The sequence below is a fragment of the Oncorhynchus keta genome, chromosome 24 (genome assembly GCF_023373465.1).
Source record: "Oncorhynchus keta strain PuntledgeMale-10-30-2019 chromosome 24, Oket_V2, whole genome shotgun sequence".
In the NCBI taxonomy this organism is placed as follows: Eukaryota; Metazoa; Chordata; class Actinopteri; order Salmoniformes; family Salmonidae; genus Oncorhynchus; species Oncorhynchus keta.
In genome coordinates, this window is record NC_068444.1 from 42,730,317 (window position 1) to 42,756,577 (window position 26,261).

The 26,261-nt window shown below is 41.1% G+C and overlaps 1 protein-coding gene across 1 annotated transcript in view; it reads right to left on the reverse strand.

Moving 5' to 3' along the window:
- Positions 1 to 447: 447 nt before the first annotated feature.
- Positions 448 to 26,261, reverse strand: part of nhlrc2 (NHL repeat containing 2) — a 43,745-nt gene continuing 17,931 nt past the window's right edge. Inside the window, exons 7-12 of the mRNA XM_035734826.1 lie at positions 16,171 to 16,264; positions 15,399 to 15,630; positions 4,260 to 4,382; positions 3,759 to 3,968; positions 3,263 to 3,479; positions 448 to 2,633 (exon numbers count right to left, since the gene is read on the reverse strand). Of these exons, the coding sequence (XP_035590719.1) occupies positions 2,371 to 2,633; positions 3,263 to 3,479; positions 3,759 to 3,968; positions 4,260 to 4,382; positions 15,399 to 15,630; positions 16,171 to 16,264 (1,139 nt within the window). The 3' untranslated portion in view covers positions 448 to 2,370. The remainder of the gene's footprint in view (positions 2,634 to 3,262; positions 3,480 to 3,758; positions 3,969 to 4,259; positions 4,383 to 15,398; positions 15,631 to 16,170; positions 16,265 to 26,261) is intronic.

Sequence of the window (26,261 nt, forward strand, 5' to 3'; positions counted from 1 at the left end):
TGCATCTGGAGAAGTTTGTGAGTGCTTTTGGTGACAAGCAGAATTTCTTCAGCCTCCTGAGGTTGAAGAGGCGCTGTTGCGCCTTTTTCACAACGATGTCTGTGTGGGTGGACCAATTCAGCTTGTCCGTGATGTGTACACCGAGGAACTTACTACCCTCTCCACTACTGTCCCGTCGATGTGGATAGGGGGGTGCTCCCTTTGCTGTTTTCTGAAATCCACAATCATGTCCTTTGTTTTGTTGACTTTTGAGTGTGAGGTTATTTTCCTGACATCACACTACATACTGTACATAATATACAGTATGTAGTGTTTAATGTGTACTTTATATTGTATTTATACAGGGCTTATTTATAAGAGACCTAGGTCTCTATGTCTTCCCTGTCAAAATAAAGGTTCGATATGCTTGCCATAACAAAGGGGTTGAATAATGATTGACTCAAGACATTTCAGCTTTTCATTTTTAATTAATTTGTAGAAAATTATCAAAACATTATTGCACTTTGACATTATGGAGTCTTGTACGTAGGCCAGTGACACATCACAATTTAATCATTAAAAAATGTCAAGGGGTGTGAATACTTTGAAGGAACTGTACCTCTTTAAAGCCTTTCAAATGTAACATTTGTTCTTTAATTGTTAAGTTATTACTTTGTTAAACACTAACGCTAAATGCTCACTTTAGATTAGGGACAAACTAATGATTACTAAATGGTTTATAAAGGACCTATATTAAACATCTTATTATCTTATGAATCACTAATACATCAGTTAAAATATAAAAGTTTATAAATGTGTGAATAACTAGGTTACTAACATTTACAAATGTGGGCGTAATGATTAAGTGTGATCAAACTTTTTGTAAATGCCTTATGACAAAACCAACAGAGCAAAATTGGTTGAAATGTAATCGTAACCAGTTTTGCCAGCTCTGAAGTATTATTTAAGTAAGCAAGTTGGCTGGCACAAATCCAAGCCAGTCAGCAGACACAGTGTTGTTGTGGACATAAAAGTCTATGAAAGGTTTTCTAGAGGTATTACGGAGTGCTTATGGGTGTATTATGTAAACCTTATTTAGAGCCCACATGTTTTCCCCCCATCCATAAACACACAGTGAAGAGGAAGACGATACATGCACTTTGGTGCTGAGATTCTGTAAAATAAAGACAGGGAATACTTGTGCAGAGAAAACCATGCACTCCCTCATGTGACATTTAATAGTGACCCAATTCTATTTCGTCCCCAAGTCTAGTTCCCCTAATGCCTACCTAAGCAGTGTTCACTGATCTAAAATGAATGGACAGTGATCTTATGGAGTTACACAGTTGATATAAGGAAGTCAAGTCAAATGAAATGAATTCAGTATGCCCTAATTTATGGATTTCACATGATAGGCAGGGGCACAGCCATTGGTGGGCCTGGGAGGGCATAGGCCCACCCACTTCAGAGCCAGGCCCAGCCAATCAGAATGAGTTTTTATCTACAAAAAAAGGCTTTATTACAGACAGGAATACTCCTCAGTATCATCAGCTTTCTGGGTGGCTGGTCTCAGACGATCCCACAGGTGAAGAAGCCGGATGTGGTCCTGGGCTGACATGGTTACACGTGGTCTGCGGTTGCGATACCGGTTGGATGTTTTGCCAAATTCTATTTTTTTTTGTTGGAGGTGGCTTATGGTAGACAAATTAATGCTCTGGCAACTTAGATTCCAGGCTGTATCACAACCGGCCGTGATTGGGAGTCCCATAGGGCGGCGCACAATTGGCCAGCATCGTCTGGGTTAGGGTTTGGCCGCGGAAGGCCGTCATTGTAAATAAGAATTTGTTCTTAACTGACTTGCCTAGTTAAATAAAATAAAAAATAATTTACTCCAGGCATTGTTTGATACAATTTAAGGACTTTAAACTTTTTATTTCTTTATTTTACCAGGTAAGTTGACTGAGAACACATTCTCATTTACAGCAACGAATTAGGGAATAGTTACAGAGGAGAGGAGGGAGATGAATGAGCCAATTGTACAGTACACTTATCTAAGACAAAGTTGCATAGGATTTACCCCGAAGGGGAAGGAAGCAGGTAGGGTGGGCTTATCCTTTTGGGGGGTATTTTTTTCTAACTTCTTTGTCTGTTGATTGAATTAAGTCCGGGTTTGACCTTTTCTTCCCCTTTCCATGCTATTTTTGATATATCTACTTTGTTTAAACATGTCAATCAACTTCTGTGATAAATTATTTGTTACTGTTATCGTTTGTGTTCAAAAGGAGCTATCAAAATGATTTCTACATTTGTAAACTTGAATCTTCATTTAAAAATGAAACATATTTGAAAGACAAAGCCCCAACGAGAGGGAAGGGCTAGAGGTTTGTTAAGTTAGAAGGCATGAGCCAGCGTCACGGTAACCGAGCCGTTTCTGGGTGTAGAGCCTATCTGGAGAGGTTGCGTGAAGGAGACTGCTTTCATCATACAAGCCCCGCCTCCTGCCAGACAGCAGTAAACCCAAACACTCAGGGTGAGGGAGGGGCTGGACTCTGTCGCCTTGAGAACCGTTGGAAGTATGGCAGGGATGGAAAGGGGCTGGGAAAGATTTGGGATGTCCCCGGTCACCACCTGGTTCCCTACCAACCACTCGTTACCTGTACAACACAGGAAATAGTTAGGCAATATCCTATTTAATGGCACACATACAGTCAACTCATCATAGAATAATATAGCGGATATCAAGCACACATTTCACTCTATCAAGACATATTATCTTAACATAAATGGTAGTATTGCTTGCTGTTTGGGATTTTAGGCTGGCTTTCTGTACAGCACTTTGAGATATCAGCTTATCTCAGGGCTATATAAATACATTTGATTTGATTTCGAGAGAGACTGAGAACAGGAGTGTTTGAATCTAAGGGCATGTCTGGAAAGAGGGAACAAAGCAAGAGAAAAGATGCAGCTACATCAGTCAGCATGTCAATTTGTACTTCAACATATGGTGAGAGAGAGTGTGTGTCTGCCACTACGACCCCCGATGTAAGGTTTATTTCATATCCAGGTTTGCTTTGACCTTGAATGGGGGAGTGGAAACTATAATGCCCTGAACACTCATTGGAGCCCATTACAGAACATTACATTGAAAGGGAATGTTTTAGTAACTTTTTCCAGCTTGAGGCATGAATGGGAACAGCTTCACAGTCACGCGAACAAGGTTATGTTTCAAAATGTTGACAACATTGTGCCCTACTGAACATTACACTGGTGTAATTTTCATTACCTTCTGCTGACAGGGTCCAAAAGCTGGGTGCGTCTTCAGTGAGCTTGGTGCCCTCTGGTAGCGATAGCACCAGCTCCAAGTTGACAGTCTGTCCTGGTGACACTGCCAGTGGTGGCATCTTCACCCTAGAAGCAGATTTGGGGAGCTTGGGGACTTTACAAGGTCCAGCGGACTTAGTTGGTGCAGAGTCTACCGCGTCCTCCAATGAAATGGGGAACTACAAGAGGGTGAGAGAAGAGAAACACTTTTCTTTGGTGTTTCTAAAAGAGAAGCTGTATTAAAAAAAAGAGTCAAAGCAAAAGCAAGCCCCATAACATCTATGGCTTTCCACTTGTTCCCTCTTAAAAAAAAAAAAGTTTTTGAGCAGAGGTCCAGTAATTTCAAACCAAAATGTTTTTGTCAAACTGTACTTTTTTAATATGAAAGCTTCCGAACAGATAGATACATGTTTATTCACACACACAATCGTGCTCTTTCTGTCACACACACCCCTCACCAGTGACACAGTCTTGGTGTCCAGGTCCAAGACTTTGAGGTGGTGGTTGTTGGTGTCAGCTACATACAGCACCCTGCCCCCCTCCCCGACACACAGGCCACCAGGCTCATTGAAGCTGGACTCAGTCAACCCTGGCCCTAACACGTCACCTGCTTCCCCTGTCCCAGCCACAACCAGACACTGCCTGGTTTTTGGGTCCACCACTTTGATCTGAAACAAACAAACACAGCAAGGTTAAGAGGGATTCGATTTGTGAGTACTCTATACAACCATACCAAACATACATGCACTCTGCCCTGAAGGCCTACTGTCTTTTCAAGAAGCAATCTCCAATCTCACAGCAGAGAATATGAAGGCTTTACATATGTATTGTCTATTGGCTGTTTCAGAGAAAACATCCAATGACACACCACAAGCTCTTCCTCTTGATGACTTTGTCACTGATGTGAAACTACACTGTATTTTAGGACATGTGAACATTACAACGTCTGAAAAACTGACCTTGTGGTTGTAGGAATCCGCCACATAGAGGAGGCCTTGGTCAGGAGCCCAGGCCACACCGAGAGGGTGCTGGAGCTTTGCGTCCACTCCTTTCCCGTCCACGTCCCCAAACGCAAACAAGTTCTGTCCCCAAAAAACACCACATGAAAAACATGAGTGACGTTACATGTTTCAACTCATTTCAATGCCATTAGTCATCCATCCATCTAGGGCAGGGTTGTCAAACATGTGGCCCAGTTCCGGGCAACAGATTGTTTGGGATATTTTGTTTTGAAACTGTGGAAGAATAATAGACCTACATTCATACAGCTTGACTGTCCAGCTCGCTTAATAAATGACTCAAATGAAAGCATTGAAAATCCACCAAACTATGGAGAGAGGAAATGTTGCTAATTTTCAGTGTGAACCTCATTGAAGAGGTTGTCCCTGGGGCAGAATTAGTTCGGCACCCCTGTTCTAGGGCCAATATCGAGTCAGCAGCCGTGCCATTTTTCAGAGTATTAGGAATCTGAACTGAGTCAACTATTTGTTAAATGAAGCCTTCTGATTGGCCAGAATATAAAGATTGACTTGATGGTGAAGCAGTGCATTGATTGTATTTCAGAAATTGTACTACATTAAGCCTTCCCTCGACAAATCATCTGAAGTTTCTAAAGACAGATTACTCTCATATGTATAAAATTGAAACAATGCTCTGCTTGAGGGAGGTTAGTGTAGGTGTGTATTCATTATTAACATCAGGTAAAACATTTTGCAACGGTTTGCTAATGAAAATGAGTGTTTCTTAAAAAGGTCCAATGCAGATGTTTTTATCTCAATATCAAATCCTTTCTGGGCAACTGATTTTGACAATTTTAATTGAAAACAAAGAAATAAAAAAAATTGCTTCTTAGCAAAGGGCAATTTCTCTAGCAAAAAATTGACTAGGATTGTTTGGGGAGGCGAAAACCGAAAATGAACAGTTATTGGCAGAGAGGTGGAACTCGTTCTTATTGGTCTATTAACTAATTTACCACATGGTGATGTCACCATGGAATGCCAAAAGTCCATCCCACCAAAACAGGTTGAAATTTCAGGCAGTCTTTTCTGAAATATTCTACAAAATATTATGCTGTTTTCAAATGAAACACAATACCTTGCTCTTGTTAAAGAGAAGCCCAACCCGTTGCTGGCAGCAGTGCGATAAGGGACAGAGAGAAAAATGATTGCAGTTAATGTGCAGCCATTGTCAATGGTAGAGGATGTCGGCTTCAATACCCTAATGGCATATCTAGAACCAGAATACAAGATGCCATGTCGAAAAACCGTGACGGCCGTGATGGAGAAATTGTACAATGATCGTTCTGCATGTACAAAGCGCGAGCCATACGTGGATTCAACAAAAGATTGTTGGACGTCTATGAACATCACTGCAAAGAGCCATCACATTGATGAGAAGTGGGACATGACGTCCCATGTACTGACAAATGAGAACATGGAGGAGAGACAACAGAGAACAGCATTAATACCATTGTTGCTTAGTGGGTGGGGAACAGCAGAGCGCCTTCTGGTAGGTAGCCAGGACTGAGGTAGATTGAAATGCATTGCCCCCTAGAGGTCATACGGATGACCATCTGTTAATTAATTCAATTTAGATTTTTTTTATTTTTACATTTCAAATGTTAAGAAAATGTTTACATGTATCATATCCCTAGCACAAGTACTAAGCGTTGGTTGTGCTAAGCAGAAATGGACACCAAGGAAATCCACTCATTTGTGCCCTGGCCTAAACATCCTCACCGGACACAACATTGGTAGTTAGCTAAATGGAGCTTGCAGAGGATATTTTCAATGGGTGTATTTCAAAACGTGAGTAGTTTTTTTCGCCTGCGACATGAAAGCTAACGTTACAAGCTTTCAACCACTTACTGGTGGTTGTTTACATACACTTGGGTTGGAGTCATTAAAACTAGTTTTTCAACCTCTCCATAAATGTATTCTACCAAACTATAGTTTTGGCAAGTCGGTTAGGACATTACTTTGTGCATGACACAAGTCATTTTTCCAACAATTGTTTACGGACAGATTATTCCACTTATAATTATCACAATTATAAGTGATTATCACAATTCCAGTGGGTCATAAGTTTACATACACTAAGTTGACTGTGCCTTAAAACAGCTTGGAAAATTCCAGAAAATGTCATGGCTTTAGAAGCTTCTTGATAGGCTAATTGACATCATTGGAGTCAATTGGAGGTGTACCTGTGGATGTATTTCAAGGCCTACCTTCAAACTCAGTGCCTCTTTGCTTGACATCATGGGAAAATCAATAGAAATCAGCCAAGACCTCAAAACAAATTGTAGACCTCCATAAGAAATCTTTGGGAGAATTTTCCAAAACGCCTGAAGGTACCACATTCATCTGTACAAACAAAAGTACGCAAGTATAAACACCATGGGACCACGCAGCCGTCATACCACTTAGGAAGGAGACGCGTTCTGTCTCCTAGAGATGAACGTACTTTGGTGCGAAAAGTGCAAATCAATCCCAGAACAGCAGCAAAAGGACCTTGTGGAGATGCTGGAGGAAACAGGTACAAAAGTATCTATATATCCACAGTAAAATGAGTCCTATATCAACATAACCTGAAAGGGCGCACAGCAAGGAAGAAGCCACTTCTCCAAAACCGCCATAAAAAAAGCCAGACTACTGTTTCCAACTGCACATGGGGACAAAGATCATACTTTTTGGAGAAATGTCCTCTGGCCTGATGAAACAAAAATAGAACTGTTTGGCCATAATGACCATCGTTATGTTTGGAGGAAAAAGGGGGATGCTTGCAAGCCAAAGAACACCATCCCAACCGTGAAGCACGGGGGTGGCAGCATCATGGGGGTGCTTTGGTGTACTGGTGTACTTCACAAAATAGATGGCATCATGAGGGAGGGGAAATGATGAGACGTCTTGTGGATATATTGAAGCAACATCACTCAGGAAGTTAAAGCTTGGTCGCAAATACGTCTGCCAAATGGACAATGACCCTAAGCATACTTCCAAAGTTGTGGCAAAATGGCTTAAGGACAACAAAGTCAAGGTATTGGAGTAGCCATCACAAAGTCCTGACCTCAATCCCATTGAAAATTTGTGGGCAGAACTGAAAAAGCATGTGCGAGCAATGAGGCCTACAAACCTGACTCAGTTACACCAGCTGTCAGGAGGAATGGGCCAAAATTCACCCAACTGATTGTGGGAAGCTTGTGGAAGGCTACCCGAAACGTTTGACCCAAGTTAAACAATTTAAAGGCGATACACTCAATTAGTATTTGGTAGCATGTACATTTCTGACCCACTGGGAATGTGATGCAAGAAATAAAAAGCTGAAATAAATCACTCTACCATTATTCTGACGTTTCACATTCTTAAAATAAAGTGGTGATTGTAACTGAACTAAGACAGGGAATTTTTACTAGGATTAAACGTCAGGAATTGAGAAAAACTTAGTTTAAATGTAGTTGGCTAAGGTGTATGTAAACTTCCGACTTCAACTGTACATCCGCATTGTGTACATCTGTCATGTTTCCGAGATGTTTTTTAAAGAGCACAATTCCCAAACTCGTGATTTGTTGGGACTGTTGTCTGCCTGAAGAGCACCCTCCCCAGAATTGTTTTTCTCCCCTTTCAAAGGGGCCAAGAGAAATCCTTGTGTTCCCCAGACCAAGTGCTGTTGCCCTAGGTCTGGTATTTCGAAGACTACACTATAGCCCAGTGGTTCCCAACTCTAGTCCTCAAGTACCCCCAAAAGCACACATTTTTTGCTGTTTTTAATAAACAGAAATAGCTTATTTACATAAGTATTCTGACCATTTGCGATAAGACTCAAAATTGAGTTCATTTGCATCCTGTTTCCAGTGATCATCCTTGAAATATTTATACAGGTTGATTGGATTTACCTGTGGTAAATACAATTGATTGGACATGATTTGGAAAGGCACATCTGCCTATATAAAGTATTACAGTTGACAGTGCATGTCAAAGCAAAAACCAAGCCATGAGGTCAAAGGAATTGTCCGTAGAGCTTTGTGACAGGATTATGTCGAGGCACAGATCTGGGGAAGGGTACGAAACATTTCTGCAGCATTGAAGGTCCCCAAGAACAGTGGCCTCCATCATTCTTAAATGTAAGAAATTTGGAACCACCAAGACTTCCTGGAGCTGAACACCTGGCCAAACTGACCAATCGGGGTAGAAGGGCCTTGGTCTGGGAGGTGACCAAGAACCCATTGGTCACTCTGACAGAGCTCCAGAATTCCTATGTGGCGAACCGTACAGAAGGACAACCATCTCTGCAGCACTCCACCAATCAGGCCTTGTTGGTAGAGTGGCCAGACAGAAGCCACTCCTCAGTAAAAGGCACGACAGCCGCTTGGAGTTTGCCAAAAGGCACCTAAAAAGGAAAAAGCGAAGGGGTCTGAATACTTTCCGAATGCCTCACAAAGACTGACACCTATTGGTAGATGGGTAAAAAAAAGAAAAAAGACTGAATATCCCTTTGAGCATGGTGAAGTTATTAATTACACTTTGGATGGTATTACACCATCAATACATATACTTCTTCGCCACACATTGTGTGGAGTTTGCCATTTCAGATCGTCAGTGATGTGTATGCCGAGGAACTTGAAGCTTTCCACCTGCTCCACTGCGGTCCCGTTGAAGTGGATAGGGGGGTGCTCCCTCTGTCGTTTCCTGAAGTACACTATCAGCTCCTTTGTTTTGTCAACATTGAGTGAGAGGTTATTTTCTTGGCACCACACTTCCAGGGCCCTCACCTCTCTGTAGGCGGTCTCATCATTGTTGGTAATCAGACCTACTACTGTTGTGTCTTCTGCAAACTTGATGTTTGAGTTGGAGGATTGCGTGGCCACGCAGTCCTGGGTGAACAGGGAGTACAGGAGGGGGCTGAGCACTCACAATTGTGGGGCACCTGTGTTGAGGATCAACAAAGTGGAGGTGTTGTTTCTACCTTCACCACCTGGGGGCAACCAGTCAGAAAGTCCAGGACCCAGTTGCACACGGTGGGGTTCAGTCCCAGTGCCCCGAGCTTAAAGATGAGCTTGGAGGGTACTATGGTGTTGAATGCTGAGCTATAGTCAATGAACAGGATTCTTACACAGGTAGCTCTCTTGTACAGATGAGATAGGTCAGTGTGCAGTGCGATTGCATCGTCTGTGGATCTATTGGGGCGGTAAGCCCCTAAGTGGGTCTAGGGTGTCAGGTAAGGTAGATGTATGATCCTTAACTAGCCTCTCAAAGCACTTCATGATGACAGAAGTGAGTGCTATGAGGCGATGGTTATTTAGTTCAGCTACCTTTGCTTCTTGGGTACAGGAACAATGGTAGACATCTTGAAGCAAGTGGGGACAGCAGACTGGGATAGGGAGAGATTGAATAGGTCCGTAAACACTCCAGCCAGCTGGTCTGCGCATGCTCTGAGAATGCAGCTAGGGATGCCATCTGGGCCGGAAGGCTTGCGGGGGTTAACACGCTTAAATATCTTACTCAAGTCGGCCACGGAGAAGGAGAGGCCACAAGGGGCCGTGTTGGTGGCACTGTGTTATCCTCAAAGCGGGCAAAGAAGGTGTTTAGCTTGTCCGGAAGCAAGACCTCAGTGTCCAGGACATGGCTGATTTTCATTTTGTAGTCTGTGATTGTCTGTAGACCCTGCCACATACGTCTCATGTCTGGGCCGTATAATTGCGACTCTACTTGGACTCTATACTGACTTTTTGCCTGTTTGATTGCCTTACGAAAGGAATAGCTACACTGTTTGTATTCTGCCATAAAATCCCCAGCTACAATAAATGTGGCCTCAGGATGTGGTCTTCACTTTGCATAAAGTCCAGTGAAGTATACACGGCTGTATATATAACCGAAGAGAAATCGCTTGGGAGGTAATACGGTCGGCATTTGATTGTGACGTATTCTAGGTCGGATGAACAAAAGGACCTGAGTTTCTGTATGTTATCACAATCATACCATCACTGGTTAATCGTGAAACATACACCCCTGCCTTTCGTCTTCACGGAGAGTTCTTTATTCTTGTCTGTAACCCAGCTGGCTGTATGGACAAAGACAGTATATCCCCAGAGAGCCATGGTTTCATGAAATAGAGTATGTTACAATCCCTGGAAGGAGATTCTCACCCTGAGCTTGTCTACATTTTTATCCAGAGACTGAACATTAGCGAGAAATATACTTGGAAGCAGTGGATAGTGTGCGCGCCTCGTTAGTCGGACAAGAAGTTCACTCCGAATACCTCTTCTCCCCTGGTGGTATTTTGGATCAGCCTCTGGAATCAGTTCGTAATCCCGGTCGTAATGCTGGTGAGTTACCACCGCTCTGATATCCAAAATGTCTTTCCGGCAGTATGTAATAAACAATTCCCTGGACTAATAATGCAAGAAAAAGAAACACACAAAAACTGCAAAGTTACTTAGGAGATAGAAGCATAGTTGCCCTATCTGTCAGCGCCATCTTTATATTTAAATATTAATTTAACCTTTAACTAGGCAAGTCAGTTAAGATCAAGTTCTTCTTTACAATGACGGCCTACCCCAGCCAAACCGTAACCCGGACGACGGGCCAATTGTGCGCCGCCCTATGGGACTCCCAATCACGGACGGTTGTTATACAGGGTCTGTAGTGACGCCTCTAGCACAGAGATGCAGTGCCTTAAGACTGCTGCGCCACTCGGGAGCCCCATCTTGCTTTATTAACCATAAAGACTCACTGCTGTCATCGCTGGCAAAGGTGCTTCTACAGAGTACTGACTCAGGGGTGTGAATACTTACAGTAACAGTCAAAAGTTCGTCTGCACCTACTCAGTCAAGGGTTTTTTTTTTTTTTACTATTTTCTACATTGTAGAATAATAGTGAAGACATCACAACTATGAAATAACAGATATGGAATCATGTAGTAACCAAAAAAAAAAGTGTTAAACTAATCAAAATACATTTTAGATTTTTACATTTTAGATTTTTCTAAAATAGCCACCCTTTGCCTTGATGACAGCTTTGCACACTCTTGGTATTCTCTCAACCAGCTTCAACTGGAAGGTGTTTCCAACAGTCTTGAAGGAATTCCCACATATGCTGAGCACTTGTTGGCTGCTTTTTCTTCACTCTGTGGTCCAACTCATCCCAACCCATCTCAATTTGGTTGAGGTTGGGGGATTGTGGTGGCCAGCTTATCTGATGCATCACTCTCCTTGGTCAAACAGCCCTTACACAGCCTGGAAATGTGATTTGGGTCATTGTATTTTTATTTATTATGGATCCCCATCAGCTGTTGCCAAGGCAGCAGGTACTCTTCCTTGGGTCCGGCAGAATTAAGGCAGCTATACACTTTTAAAAACATTACAATACTTTCATTATAGAATTCACTAAGTGTGTTCCCTCAGGCCCATACTCCACATATCTACAACACAAAATCCATGTGTACGTGTGTGTATAGCACGTATGTTATCATGTGTGTGTATGCATGTGTCTGCGTCTACGTTTGTTACTTCACAGTCCCCGCTGTTCCATAAGGTGTATTTTTTACCTGCTTTTTAAATCGGATTCTACTGCTTACAAATACACCTCCTCCTCCATGCTTCATGGAGATCATCCGTTCACCTACTTTGTCTCACAAAGACACAGCGATTGGAACCAAAAATATCAAACTTGGACTCAGACCAAACGACAGATTTCCACCAGTGTGATGTCCATTGCTAGTGTTTCTTGGCCCAAGCAAGTCTCTTCTTATTGGTGTCCTTTAGTAGTGGTGTATTTGCAGCAATTTGACCATGAAGGCCTGATTCACGCAGTCTCCTCTGAACAGTTGATGTTGAGATGTCTGTTACTTGAATTTTGTGAAGCATTTATTTGGGCTGCAATTTCTAAGGCGGGTAACTCTAATGAAGTCATCCTCTTCAGCAGAGGTAACTCTGGGTCTTCCTTTCCTGTGGTGGTCCTTATGAGAGCCAGTTTCATCATAGTGCTTAATGTTTTTTACGACTGCACTTGAAGAACCTTTCAAAGTTCTTAAAATGTTCAGGATTGACTGACCTTGATGTGTTAAAGTAATGATGGACTGTCATTTCTCTATGCTTATTTGAGCTGTTCTTGCAATAATATGGACGTGGTCTTTTACCAAATCTTCTGTACACCACCCCTACCTTATCATAACACAACTGAATGGCTCAAACGCATTAAGAAAATAAATTCCACAAATTAACAAGGCACACGAGTTAATTGAAATGCATTCCCAGTGACTACCTCATGAAGATGGTTGAGAAAATGCCAAGAGCGTGCAAAGCTGTCATCATTGCAAAGGGTGGCTACTTTGAAGAAAGTAGGTTTAACCTTTCTGGCGCAGATGTTCTGCTAGCGACCCTCCTCGACAACATCCAGTGAAATTGCAGAGCGCCAAATCCAAAATACAGAAAGTCATAATAAACATTCATAAAAAATACAAGTGTTATACAGTGGTTTAAAGAGGAACTTCTTGTTAATCCAGCCGCTCTGTCAGATTTCAAAAAGGCTTTACGGCGAAAGCATACCATGCGATTTTGAGGACAGCTCCCCGCATACAAAAACATACAAACATTTTACAACCAAGTAAATTAATTACAAAAGTCAGAATTAGCTATAAAATGTATCACTTACCTTTGAAGATCTTCATATGGTTGCAGTCACAAGAGTCCCAGCTACACAATACATGTTCATTTTGTTCAATAAAGTCCCTCTTTATATCCCAAAAACTGTTTTGTTGGCGTGTTTTGTTCAGTAATCCACTGGCTCAAAGGAGGTGAAAACATGCAGACGAATACATCCTAATAGTACCGGTAAAGTTTGTTGAAACATGTCAAACGATGTTTATAATTAATCCTCAGGTTGTCAATTGTCTAAATAATCAATAATATTTAAACTGGACAATAGCGTATTCAATAGAAAGGAAAAACAACGAAGGGCACGTAATCGGTCACACGAACAAACCAGCACTGCATGATTCTACAGTCCACTGACAGAAAGGTCTCATTCTTCATATTTCAAAAAACAAGCCTAAAACAATGTCTAAAGCCGGTTGACATCTAGTGGAAGGCATAGGAACTGCAATCTGGGTCCTAACCCATTAGATACTCTATAGGCATTCAATTGAAAATGCCCACATCAAAAAAATCCCACTTCCTGGATGGATTTTCCTCAAGTTTTTGCCTGCCGTATCAGTTCTGTTATAGTCAGACATTATTTTAACAGTTTTGGAAATGTTAGAGTGTTTTCTATCAAAATCTACCAATTATATGCATATCCTAGCTTCTGGGCCTGAGTAACAGGCAGTTTACTTTGGACATGCTTCTCATCCAGACGTCAAAATACTGCCCCCAAGCCATAAGAAGTTTTAACTCTACAGGATCGGTGGGTCCCCCATGGGACGGTTGAGCTAACGTAGGCTAATCACATTAGCATGAGGATGTAATTAACAACAACATTTCCCAGGACATAAACATATCTGATATTGGCAGAAAGCTTAAATTATTGTTAATCTAACTGCACTGTCCAATTTACAGTAGCTATTACAGTGAAATAATACCATGCTATTGTTTGAGGAGTGCACAGTTATGAACTTATGAACATTTATTAAGTAACCAATTAGTCACATTTGGCCAGCCTTAGTACAACATTTTGAACAGAAATGCAAAGGTTCATTGGATCAGTCTAAAATGTTGCACATACACAAGTGGCCAAAATATAAATTGTGCCTTGGCTGGAATAATACATTATGGCCTTTCTCTTGCATTTCAAAGATGGTACAAAAAAAATACAAAAAAACATGGTTTTTGCTTTGTATTATCTTGTACAAGATTTAATGTGTTATATTCTCCTGCATTCATTTCACATTACCACAAACCTCAAATGGTATCAATAATATGCATATCCTTGCTTCAGATCCTGAGCTTTGGGTATGTCATTTTAGGCGAAAAAGGATGTATATTATTAAATCCAATTTATTTTCATCTTCTGCTTCAGAAAACAAGAGTGACGCAACAAAGGAATCATATTGGTTTGACTGTAGTGGAATTTCGGGAATTTAAATAAATAGCCATATAATCTCCTTGTGAGCATGCTCAATAAATCAAAATGATTGGATAACACGCCCATTATAAAGATATTAATAATTTCAAAAGGTTTGGAAACTTGCCACGACTGTCAACTAAACTTGCAACAAATGTTACATGGCGCTAGTAATGCTTTTCAAATCTTGTCACGACAAATGCTGTAATAATTCAGCCACTGCTCCAATTAAATCATAACCCCTATGGCACAATATGGTTTCTCCTTCCTTTATAAAGAACCAGATCTGTGGGGAGGAAGACAAAGTGCTGAGAGGAACATAAACTGGGTGTGATTAGAGGGAGGTAAGCAATGCCTCACAGAGCGCTGAGTGACAGCCTGGAATCAAGTTCACCCTTCACCAGCCTCCTGTACCCTCACCCTATTTAGAGAGAACAAGGCCCATAGGTGCCATTTGGGATGCACCCCTACTGTGTAGTGTTTGTCGGGCTCAGGAGAGAACAGCCTAACATCAAGGATCAGCTTAAAAGTATAAATCTTCATCTTTAGTTGAAAGGGGGTTGAAACTTCTCTGACCCTGGATCAGTGTCTAGAGGTGGTGTCATTCTACTAAGTGTGGGGAACTGGAACTGCAACACTTGAACCATGGAGAGTCCCCAGTTGACATTGATACTAATATATTGATGATAAATTGAGATAAAAATGACCAGCGGATTCCATTGGGGTTGCAACTAGATTGTGCCCAGAAACTTTGGTTTGGTTTTAATTTTGGATTCATGAGGAAAAAAGCAAAACATACAACCCTGTGTCCCAATCCTTGACGCTCAGAAATACCTCTAAGAATAAGTAGAGGTTACCCCACAGATATAGAAGACTATTGTTCTTGCTGTATTGTCTATGGGTTACCCCTAACCACTGATATGGGCATAGATATTTTTCCCTCCCCCTAAGGGTTAAGGTTAAGATTGGGGTTATGGTAATGTGAGGTTAGGGGTATCTTTTACCTTGAGCCCCCCTAACCGTTCCATCACAGGACTGACTCACCAGAGGGTCTCTCTCGCCCCCCACCAGCAGTTTGACAGCGCCGTCCTTCAGAGCCAGGGAGCGCACAGTGCTGCTCTCACTGTCGGCCACGTACAGACACCCCCAGGGCTCCTCCGGAGCGGGGGCCAGGCCCGAGGGCTGGGCAAAGCCAGCCTTTTGGGGGTAGGAGTTGTTGCGGTTCTCTTCGTTGCCACTGCCGGCGAAGCGCACACACGTCCCCGCTTTGGACTCGCTGGAGGGAGTTGTCATGCGGTTAATATTATCATCTATGTGTATGTAGCCTATGTGATCAAGTGGTTAGTTCCGCGGAACCTGGCACACATGTATACCAGTCGGCATGGGCTCGAATCCGACCCATGCCCTTCTGACTCATAATATCGCCTAACTTTCCTGTCCCTTCTTCACTGTCCTCTCTCAATGAATATATAAAACCATCCAAAATAAAATGATTATCCATCACTGGCACTAAAGCTTAGTCAAATCGAAGGAATGGTGAAATATCACAACATTGGTCTGTAAACCAATCCTAGCCTCAGGAGCCCCATTGTTTGAGCCTAAGGAACTGGATTGTTGTTACTTAAGCAATATGGTGCAAGCTCCCCTGACAGTGGATCTGTCACATTATTGGGTTCTCGTACAGATTTGAAAACACCAAAAGGGGTAGATAGAAGCTAATAGCCTACTTAATTCTAACTGAATATATGGAAGAACAACATTATCTGGCCCTGAAACAGTTGCCAGTGCACAAAGCAATTATGTGCCAGTCACTCACCTTCTTTTAGGCAACTTCCCATTTTCCAGGAACAGAGCCCAGATCTGGTGTGTCCCTGCCATGGCCACCCACAGCATGTTATCCTCCTCACCGCCTGGAAAGTAACACAGAAATACCCCTTTCACAGTACTGAGCGAGCCGAATCGAGCAAAGCCGAGCTATACTGTACTGCTCTTGCCTGATCACACATCCACCTTTCTTTAACAGATCCATTGACTTGATCTGAGATTACCTCAAATAACCAGGAAGGACAGATGGATTTTTTAAAAGTATTCAAGGCATATACCAGGGCCATACACTTGAATACTTTAGATCTGCAACAAGACATTGAGTACACAGGACCCAAATATTTCAGAGCTCGTACTATTGCTTTTAGTCATTGGATAGTCAAAAATAAATCCTTTATATTCAAGCAAGGACACAAAACATCTCCCCTATACTCACATGCTACCCGTATCAGCTTAAACAGAGTAATATTTGCTAGCAAATCTCTATGGGGTCAATTTCACACCTTAAGTATTGAATTCAAAATAAAAGAAATTGTAAATATGAAAAATAAAGTTGAAAATGTAAAAAATAATATTTGAGGAAAAGTGAAATGATGGATGTTGAGATAACAAAACAAATCTAAAGTAACATTTGTAGAATTGTAAACAAAAATAATGATATCAAAAGCTACTCTTCCTGGGGTCCAGCAAAATTAAAGCAGTTATGCATAAAAAAAAATAAAAAAAACATTACATTCACAACAGATTTCACACAGTCCCCACTGTTCCATAAGGTGTATTTGTTTGTTCTTTAAATATAATTTTACTGCTGCGTCAGTTACTTGATGTGGAATATAGTTCCATGTAGTCATGGCTCTATGTAGTACTGTGCGCCTCCCAGAGCCTGTTGTGATGAAGTCAATCTCTCTACTTTGAACCAGGAGAGATAGACATGCATATTATTAATGTTAGCTCTATGTGCCCATCCAAGGGCCAGCCATGTTGCTCTGTTCTGATCCAATTGCAATGGTCCTAAGTCTCTCTGTGGCACCTCACCACTGGACTGAACAGTAGCCCAGGTGCGACAAAACTCTAGGACCTGTAGGACCTGCCTTGTTGATAGTGTTGTTCAGAAGGCAGAGCAGTGCTTTATTATGGACAGATTTCTCCCCATCCTAGATAGTGTTGTATCAATATGTTTTGACCATGACAGTTTACAGTTCAGGGTTACTCCAAGCAGTTTACTCTCCTCAACTTGGTCAATTACCACATTCTTTATTACAATATTTAGTTGAGGTTTGGTGAATTATTTATCCCAAATACAATTATTGTAGTTTTTGAAATATTTAGGATGAACTTATTTTGGCACCCATTCTGAAACTAACTGCAGCCCTGTTTAAGTGTTGCAGTCATTTCAGTCGCTGTGGTAGCTGACGTGTATCGTGTTGAGTCATCCGCATACAGTTTAAGTCATAAGTTTACATATACTTAGATTGGAGTTGTTAAAACTTGTTTTTTAACCACTCCACAAATTTCTTGTTAACAAACTATAGGTTTGGCAAGTCGGTTAGGACATCACTTTGTGCATGACAAGTAATTTTTCCAACAATTGTTTACAGACAGATTACTTCACTTATAATTTACAATTCCAGTGGGTCAGAAGTTTACATACACTAAGTTGGATGTATTTCAAGGCGTACCTTCAAACTCAGTGCCGTCTCTGCTTAACATCATGAGAAAATCAAAAGAAAATCATCCGAGACCTCAGATAATACATTGTAGACCTCCACAATTCTGGTTCATCCTTGGGAGCAATTTCCAAACGCCTGAAGGTACCACGTTCATCTGTACAAACAATAGTACGCAAGAATAAACACCATGTGATCACGCAGCCATCATACCGCTCAGGAAGGAGATGCATTCTGTCTCCTAGAGATTAACGTACTTTTGTACGAAAAGTACAAGGACCTTGTGAAGATGCTGGAGGAAACAGGTACAAAAGTATATATATCCACAGTAAAACAAGTCCTATATTGAAATAACCTGAAAGGCTGATTAGCAAGGAAGAAGCCACTGCTCCAAAACCGCCATAAAAAAAGCCAGACTACGATTTGCAACTACACATGGGGACGAAGATCGTACTTTTGGAGAAATGTCCTCTGGTTTGATGAAACAAAATTAGAACTGTTTGGCCATCGTTATGTTTGGAGGAAAAAGGGGGACGCTTGCAAGCTGAAGAACACCATCCCAACCGTGAAGCACGGGGGTGGCAGCATCATGTTGTGGGGGTGCTTTGCTGCAGGAGGAACTGGGTGCACTTCACAAACTAGATGGCATCATGAGGGAGGGAAATCATGTGGATATATTGAAGAAACATCTCAAGACATCAGTCAGGAAGTTAAAGCTTGGTCACAAATGGGTCTTCCAAATGGACAATGACCCCAAGCATACTTCCAAAGTTGTGGCAAAATGGCTTAAGGACAACAAAGTCAAGGTATTGGAGTGGCCATCACAAAGCCCTGACCTCAATCATTTAGAAAATTTGTGGGCAGAACTGAAAAAGCTTGTGCGAGTAAGGAGGCCTACATACCAGCTCTGTCAGGAGGAATGGGACAAAATTCACCCAACTTATTGTGGGAAGCTTGTGGAAGGCTACCCGAAACATTTGACCCGAGTTAAACAATTTAAAAGGCAATGCTGCCAAATTCTAATTGAGTGTATGTAAACTTCTGACACAATGGGAATCTGATGAAAGAAATAAAAGCTGAAATAAATAATTCTCTACTATTATTCTGAAATGTCACATTCTTAAAATAAAGTGGTGACCCTAACTGACCAAAGGCAGGGAATTTTTACTCAGATTAAATGTCAGGAATTGTGAGAAACTGAGTTTAACCTCTTGAAGCTAGAGGGCACTATTTTTATGTTTGGATAAATAACATTCCCAAAGTAAACAGCCTATTTCTCAGGTCCAGATGCTAGAATATGCATATAAATTGACAGATTAGGATAGAAAAACAATCTAAAGTTTCCAAAACTGTCAAAATATTGTCTTATATTGCAGGCGAAACCCTGAGGAAAATCAAACCAGGAGGTGGCTTCTATTTTGAAAACTCTGTTCCATAGCCTGCCTCTGTTCCTTTTAAAGGGATATCAACCAGATTCCTTTTCCCATCGCTTCCTCAAGGTGTCAACAGTCTTTAGACATAGTTTCAGGCTTTTATTTTGAAAAATGATCGAGAAAGATAACACTGTGTCATTGTATGGCTGGGTGCCAGCAGAGTTTTGCTTGGCGCAACAGAGTTTGGGCAGCCATTGCCTTTCCCTCTCCTACTGAAAAAGACAGTTGCGGTTGATATATTATCGGTTATATATATTAAAAACAACCAGAGGATTGATTATAAAAAACGTTTGACATGTTTCTGTGGACATGACGGATACTATTTGGAATTTGTCTGCGTTGTCGTGACCGCTCTTTCCTGTGGATTTCTGAACATAACGCACCAAACAAACGGAGGTATTTTGGATATAAAAATAATCTTTATGGAACAAAATGAACATTTATTGTGTAACTGGGAGTCTCGTGAGTGAAAACATCCCAAGATCAAAGGTAAACGATTAATTTGATTTATTTTCTGATTTGTGACCAAGCTACTTGATGCTAGGTGTTCATAATGTTTTGTTGAGCGATCGATAAACTTACAAAACGCTTCGATTGCTTTCGCTGCAAAGCATATTTTCAAAATCTTACATGACAGGTGGATTAACAAAAAACTAAGCCAGTGGCATGTCGTTAGTGAAGATTGAAAAAAGTAAGGGGCCTAGACAGCTGCCCAGGGGAATTCCTGATATTACCTGGATTTTGTTAGAGAGGCTTCCATTAAAGACCACCCTCTGTGTTCTGTTAGATTTGTAACTCTTTATCCACAATGTAGCAGGGGGTGTAAAGCCATAACAGCTAGGTTTTTCCAGAAACAGGCTATGATCAATAATGTCAAAACCCGCACTGAAGTCTAACAAAACAGACCCAAATCTTTTTATCATCAATTTCTCTCAGCCAATCATCAGTCATTTGTTTCAGTGCTGTACTTGTTGAATGTAACCTATTGAATCGATTTCGCCTACATGCTTGCCTGCAGTTACTACCGTTGGTTAGGTTACTCGGATCTTTGCTTTCACTGGCAGTTGTTTTCGATGGTTTTGGAAACATGTTTCTGAGAAGGCAGGGCTTGGAGGGAGGAGTAGATAAGTCTTTATTGGTCCACTAGTTTTGGAGTGACGATTCATCGTAACCAAATCAATGAGCAGGATAGACATAGGAAGGTGGAAAACTGAAAAAAAGCATTCGTTTTCAAATAATTTGCTCTTGCTGTAAATGTATTTGCATGAAAGTTTTTTTGTTTCGGTTTTGAGTCTCCAATTATTATTATTATTATTATTATTATTTTTTATCTTGACAGATTGTAAATGACTTTTATATTACTGTTTTATATCATTATGTCCTCTTAGTATGAATAGAATAGTTTTTATTTCCTTGCAGCTCTGTGTACGAGAAGAGTGTAATTATTTAGTGGACTGCAATAGACTGTAGGAATGTGCACTCCCAACAACTCAATGCCTCTCCTGACTGATAAGAAGTCCTGTGATATGAGAAATCCTGGGTGATGGAAAAGTACTGAAGTACATCTTTGTGGAAGGGAGGGGGTGAGAGCTAAGAATATAAAGTAGACACTGCAATTTATTCAAGGTATGTATTCAGCTGTACATCTTCTCTGAGTAAATATTTGAAACGTCACTGGGAGTTTGGGCTCTTTTGTATGATAAATGTTTATTGTATATTGGTCTTCTTATTAATTGCCGTTTTCAGCAGGATTTCAAGCTTAAGGAAGAGGTTTGGGAGGAAGGAGAATCAGGAGTGGAGGAGGGCAGCCAATAAATAAAGGTACGCTTGTATCCTACCAATTCCTCATGTGCCCCTTAAGGGCCATCTACCCATTCTGTTTGTCAACCTGTCGTGAGCCTTGAGATTGTTGAATCAAAGTATCTGTGGAGAGTGAAGTTAAAATGTTTAAGCGAATCGGCAATATGGCCATTTAGGAAAAATCCTGTGTGTGCTTGTGACAGGTGGATGCATCCTCTCCGTAACTGGTGGCTAGAACCATTGTTATTAAATCTGAGGCCAGTTTATTAGTGGATAGCTCTAGGGATAGAGAAGTATCTTATGTATAGGATTCCACCGGAGATAAAAAAAAACTAGATCGTATGCACATAGTTCTGGGGTGGGAAGTTTGTTGAGACTATACATCAACAAGCCTCCACCAAAACAGACAGCGGGCGGTGTGATTGATTCCCATGTTTATGTGCTACCTATGAGAAGACTCCCAAAGAATCTCTATGATGTGGTCTTGGTGATTGGAGTCACCCGTGTAAGGGACATGCCCATCAAGACACTGCATCTCAGTGCAAAAGGCTTCACTGCAGTACATGGTTCGAATCTAGGCTGCATCACATCTGGCCGTGATTGGGAGTCACATAGGGCGGTGCACAATTGGCCCAGCGTCGTCCTGGTTTGGCCAGGGTAGGCCGTCATTGTAAATAAGAATTTGTTCTTAACTGACTTGCCGAGTTAAATAAAAATCAATGGATAGCTCTGGGTGAGGAAGAGTCTTAGGGCAGGTCTTCCAGGGCAGGACCTCACCGAAAAATGTGTTTGAAGTCATATAGACTGCGCAGGGTAAAACGTACCAATGTTATTGGTAGATGCTACCTACTAGAAGATCCCTTAATGATCTATATTGGCTATTTGGCCCCAGTGGGGTAAACAAACCTATATATCCCCATATACAAAAATGTTGTCAGTGGTTTTGGCATGTTCATTGTGGACAGGTGGGTGAAGTAGCCAGTGCATTTAGGCCTTATTAGTGTATGGTCAAGGGGTGGGAATTGTATCTAACAGATTACGAAGGAGAATATATAGAAAATATTCCTAAAAGGTATGAATCCAGAAATTCAGACTGGAAAATTAACAATTAGTGAGTGGTGATCAAAGTATTATTAAAGGATGCACTATAAAAGCAGCACAATATAACCCACAATTGTGAAATAAAGTAGTTTTAGATGGAGTCACTGCTTATTGGGTTCCAATTTATGAATATGATGGGAATGAGAGACATTATGTAGATATGGTGACTATATATTCAGTTCATCGAACTTTTACATTCAACCATCGTGAAGTCTTTTTGTAAAAAATACGTAGAGGCAAGAATACAGAGCTTGGTGGTAATATGGCTCTTCCTGCTTCCCAATCTGTGGGATGTTATGCTGCAGTCTAAAACATGCAGCAAACAGTAGGCCCCTTTGCTATTATGTAAATAGTTAATTTTGAAACAACATTCCTCAATTCAAAATCACCCACCAAGTGTAAAGAGACTAAAACATGACTGGAAACTACGCAGAAAGCGTTAGGAGAAAGTGACCAGCTTATCGCTGGTCTCCTACCAAAGATGAATGTACCACGGTACTTTGCTATGTGCATTGTTCCTAAGCACACCAAACATCTTTGTTGTTGTCGTCTGAGTCTGTTGCGTCTTTCTTGTAGTCTGCTCTGTGCATTATTTCCATCTGTGGTCTGTTTTGTCACAAAATTCTAAATGATCCATCTCTTTGACTCAGTATATAGGGATTAGATTCATTTCACAGCATAACCACACAAAATAAAAAAGTCCAATCAATGGACAGTATAGGCTGGATGTGTGCAAAATGCATAGGCTACAGGTTAAAGTGCATACGGTTGTGAAAGTGGCTGTCTCATTGACCTAGGCCAATTTGGACTGGTCACGACCAGCTACAGTGACTGTCAATCATCAAATAATTGGATTAAAAAAAAAATATAAAAAAAAAACACTTCTGTTTATTCGATTTCATATGCAAGATCAAAAACATGAAGAATGGCCCATGTATCATTCTGTGTTGTCTGGAAGCCGAATATTAAGTGGCCAAAACGTACAGAGGATAAGTTGAACCAGAAATCAAAAATAAATTTGAATAATCAAATCATTATTCCTTTTCTCGTAATTCAATATTTCCTTTAGACACTGAAAAAAAAAATCAAATTGTTTGTGTTGTTTGATTTCAGAATCATCTCAAATAAACCAGGAATGACCATATACTCGTTTTTTTACATTGTAATATTAATTGGCCAAAACATACACAGACATTATTGCAATGTGAAACATGTATTTCTAAATGAAACAGTTACTACAGTACATTCAGAAAGAATTCAGACCATTGACCTTTTCCATATTTTGTTACATTACAGCTTTATTGCAAAATGTATTAAATCATTTTTTTAAACTCAATCTACACACAATACCCCATAATTACAAATCAAAAACAGTTTGACATTTCTGCACATTTAGTCAGAATAAAAAACAGAAATAACAAATTTACACAAGCATTCAGACCCTTTACTCAGTACTTTGTTAAAGCACCTTTGGCAGCGATTACAGCCGAGTCTTCTTGAGAATGATGCTTCAAGCTTGGCACACCTGTATTTGGGGAGTTTCTCTCATTCTTTTCTGCAGATCCTCTCAAGCTCTGTTAGGTTGGATGGGGAGTGTCACTGCACAGCTATTTTCAGGTCTCTCCAGAGATGTTTGACCAGGTTCAAGTCCGGGCTCTAGCTGGGCCACTCAGGGGCATTCAGAGACTTGTCCCAAAGCCACTCCTGCATCGTCTTGGCTGTGTGCTTATAATCGTTGTCCTGTTGGAAGGTGAACCTTTGTCCCAGTTTGAGGTCCTGAGCGCACTGGATACGTAAAAAAAAAATCAAAGACATCTCTGTACTTTGCTCCGTTCATCTTTACCTCGATCTTGACTAGTCTCCCAGTCCCTGCCGCTGAAAAACATCCCCACAGCATGATGCTGCCACCACCATGCTTCACCGTAGGGATGGTGCCAGGTTTCCTCCAGATGTGACGCTTGGCATTCAGGCCAAAGAGTTCAATCATGGTGTCATCAGACCAGAAAATCTTGTTTCTCATGGTCTGAGAGTCTTTAGGTGCCTTTTGGCAATCTCCAAGCGGGCTGTCATATGCCTTTTACCTAGGAGTAGCTTCTGTCTGGCCACTCTACCATAAAGGCCTTATTCATGGAGTGCTGCAGAGATGCTTCCAGAAGGATAACCTTCTCCCAACTCCACAGAGGAACTCTGGACCTCTGTCAGAGTGACCATCAGGTCCCCCGATTGCTAAGTCAAATCAAATCAGATTTATTTATATAGCCCTTCGTACATCAGCTGATATCTCAAAGTGCTGTACAGAAACCCAGCCTAAAACCCCAAACAGCAAACAATGCAGGTGTAAAAGCACGTTTGGCCATGCAGCCAGCTCTAGGAAGAGACTTTGTGTCTCCAAACTTCTTTCATTTAAGAATGATGGAGGCAACTGTGTTCTTGGGGACCAGAATCATTTTTTGTACCCTTCCCCAGATCTGTGCCTTAACAATACTGTCTCGGAGCTCTATGGACAATTCCTTCGACTTCATGGTTGGGTTTTTGCTCTGACATGCACTGTCAAATGTGGGACCTTATATAGACAGGTGTGTGCCTTTTCCAAATCATGTCCAATCAATTGAATTTACCACAGGTGGACTCCAATCAAGTTGTAGAAACATCTCAAGGATGATCAATGGAAGCAGGATGCACCTGAGCTGAAATTCAAGTCTCATAGCAAAGGGTCTGAATACTTATGTAAATAAGGCATTTCTGTTTTATACATTAGCAAAATACTCTAAAACCCTATTTTCACTTTGTCATTATGGGGTATTATGTGTAGATTGATGAGGAAAATGTTTTATTGAATATATTTTAGAATAGACTGACAAGTTTCAGCAGAAAGTTATTCGTTTCTGGCCATTTTGAGCCTGTAATCGAACCCACAAACGCTGATGCTCCAGATACTCAACTAGTCTAAAGAAGGCCAGTTTTATTGCTTCTTTAAATCAGGGCAACAGTTTTCAGTTGTGCTAACATAATTGCAAAAGGGTTTTCTAATGTCAATTTCCCTTTTAAAATTATCAACTTGGATTACCTAACACAACGTGCCATTGGAACACAGGAGTGATGGTTGCTGATAATGGGCGTCTTTACACCTATGTAGATATTCAACTAAAAATCAGCCATTTCCAGCTACAATAGTCAATTACAACATTAAACAATGTCTACACTGCATGTCTGATCAATTCAATGTTATTTTAAATGGACAAAAAAAAATGGGCTTTTCTTTCAAAAGAACATTTCTAAGTGACCCCAAACTTTTGAACAGTAGTGTATATTTCCCTCTGTCTGTAAATGTACAATCTGCCACAGTCGGCGTGTGCTAAGTTAAGGGTCTTGAATTTGAGTGATAGTGCTTCACGTTGAGTCTGTCATTCTAAATTTGTGTTGAATAAGTTATCAATAGTTCTAACGATGATTCGGAAAGGCTAGGAGAGAGAGAGAGAGCACAAAGTGAGGGGAGGGTGCAGTGCTCCAATCTATGGAGTCTAGAGAGGGTTTCCTCCCAGGACAGTAGGGGTTTTGTTTTACCATATATCATCATAATCTTGTTAAAGCGCATCAATACATATGGCTTTCTGGGTGATACAGTACAGTTAATTAAGGCTTGTAGTCTGCGTCTTGCTTTGACACCCGAGGATGAGCATAAGGTTTTTATTCTAAGATAAATTAAACTGTTCAATTATATTGAACTCCCAACCAGTCACGTTGTGCAGCCCCATTATTGGCTATTAGCAGGACAATAGACTCTTACCAACACCTCTCTGTATTTTGATACTTTGTGCACGGCAATTGATTAGCACTAAAAACTTTGTGTATGGGGTCTCCTGAGTGGCGCTGCGGTCTAAGACACTGCATCGCAGTGCAAACGGCGTTGCTACAGATGCTGGTTCGATACCGTGCCGGCCACGACCGGGACACCCATGAGGTGACGTATAATTGGCCCAGCGTCATCCGGAGGGTTTTGGCTGGCCAGGATGTCTTTGAAAACAAAATGATCTCCAAAATATCGTTATTTTTTAAATAAACAATTTAGAATCCTCTAAATG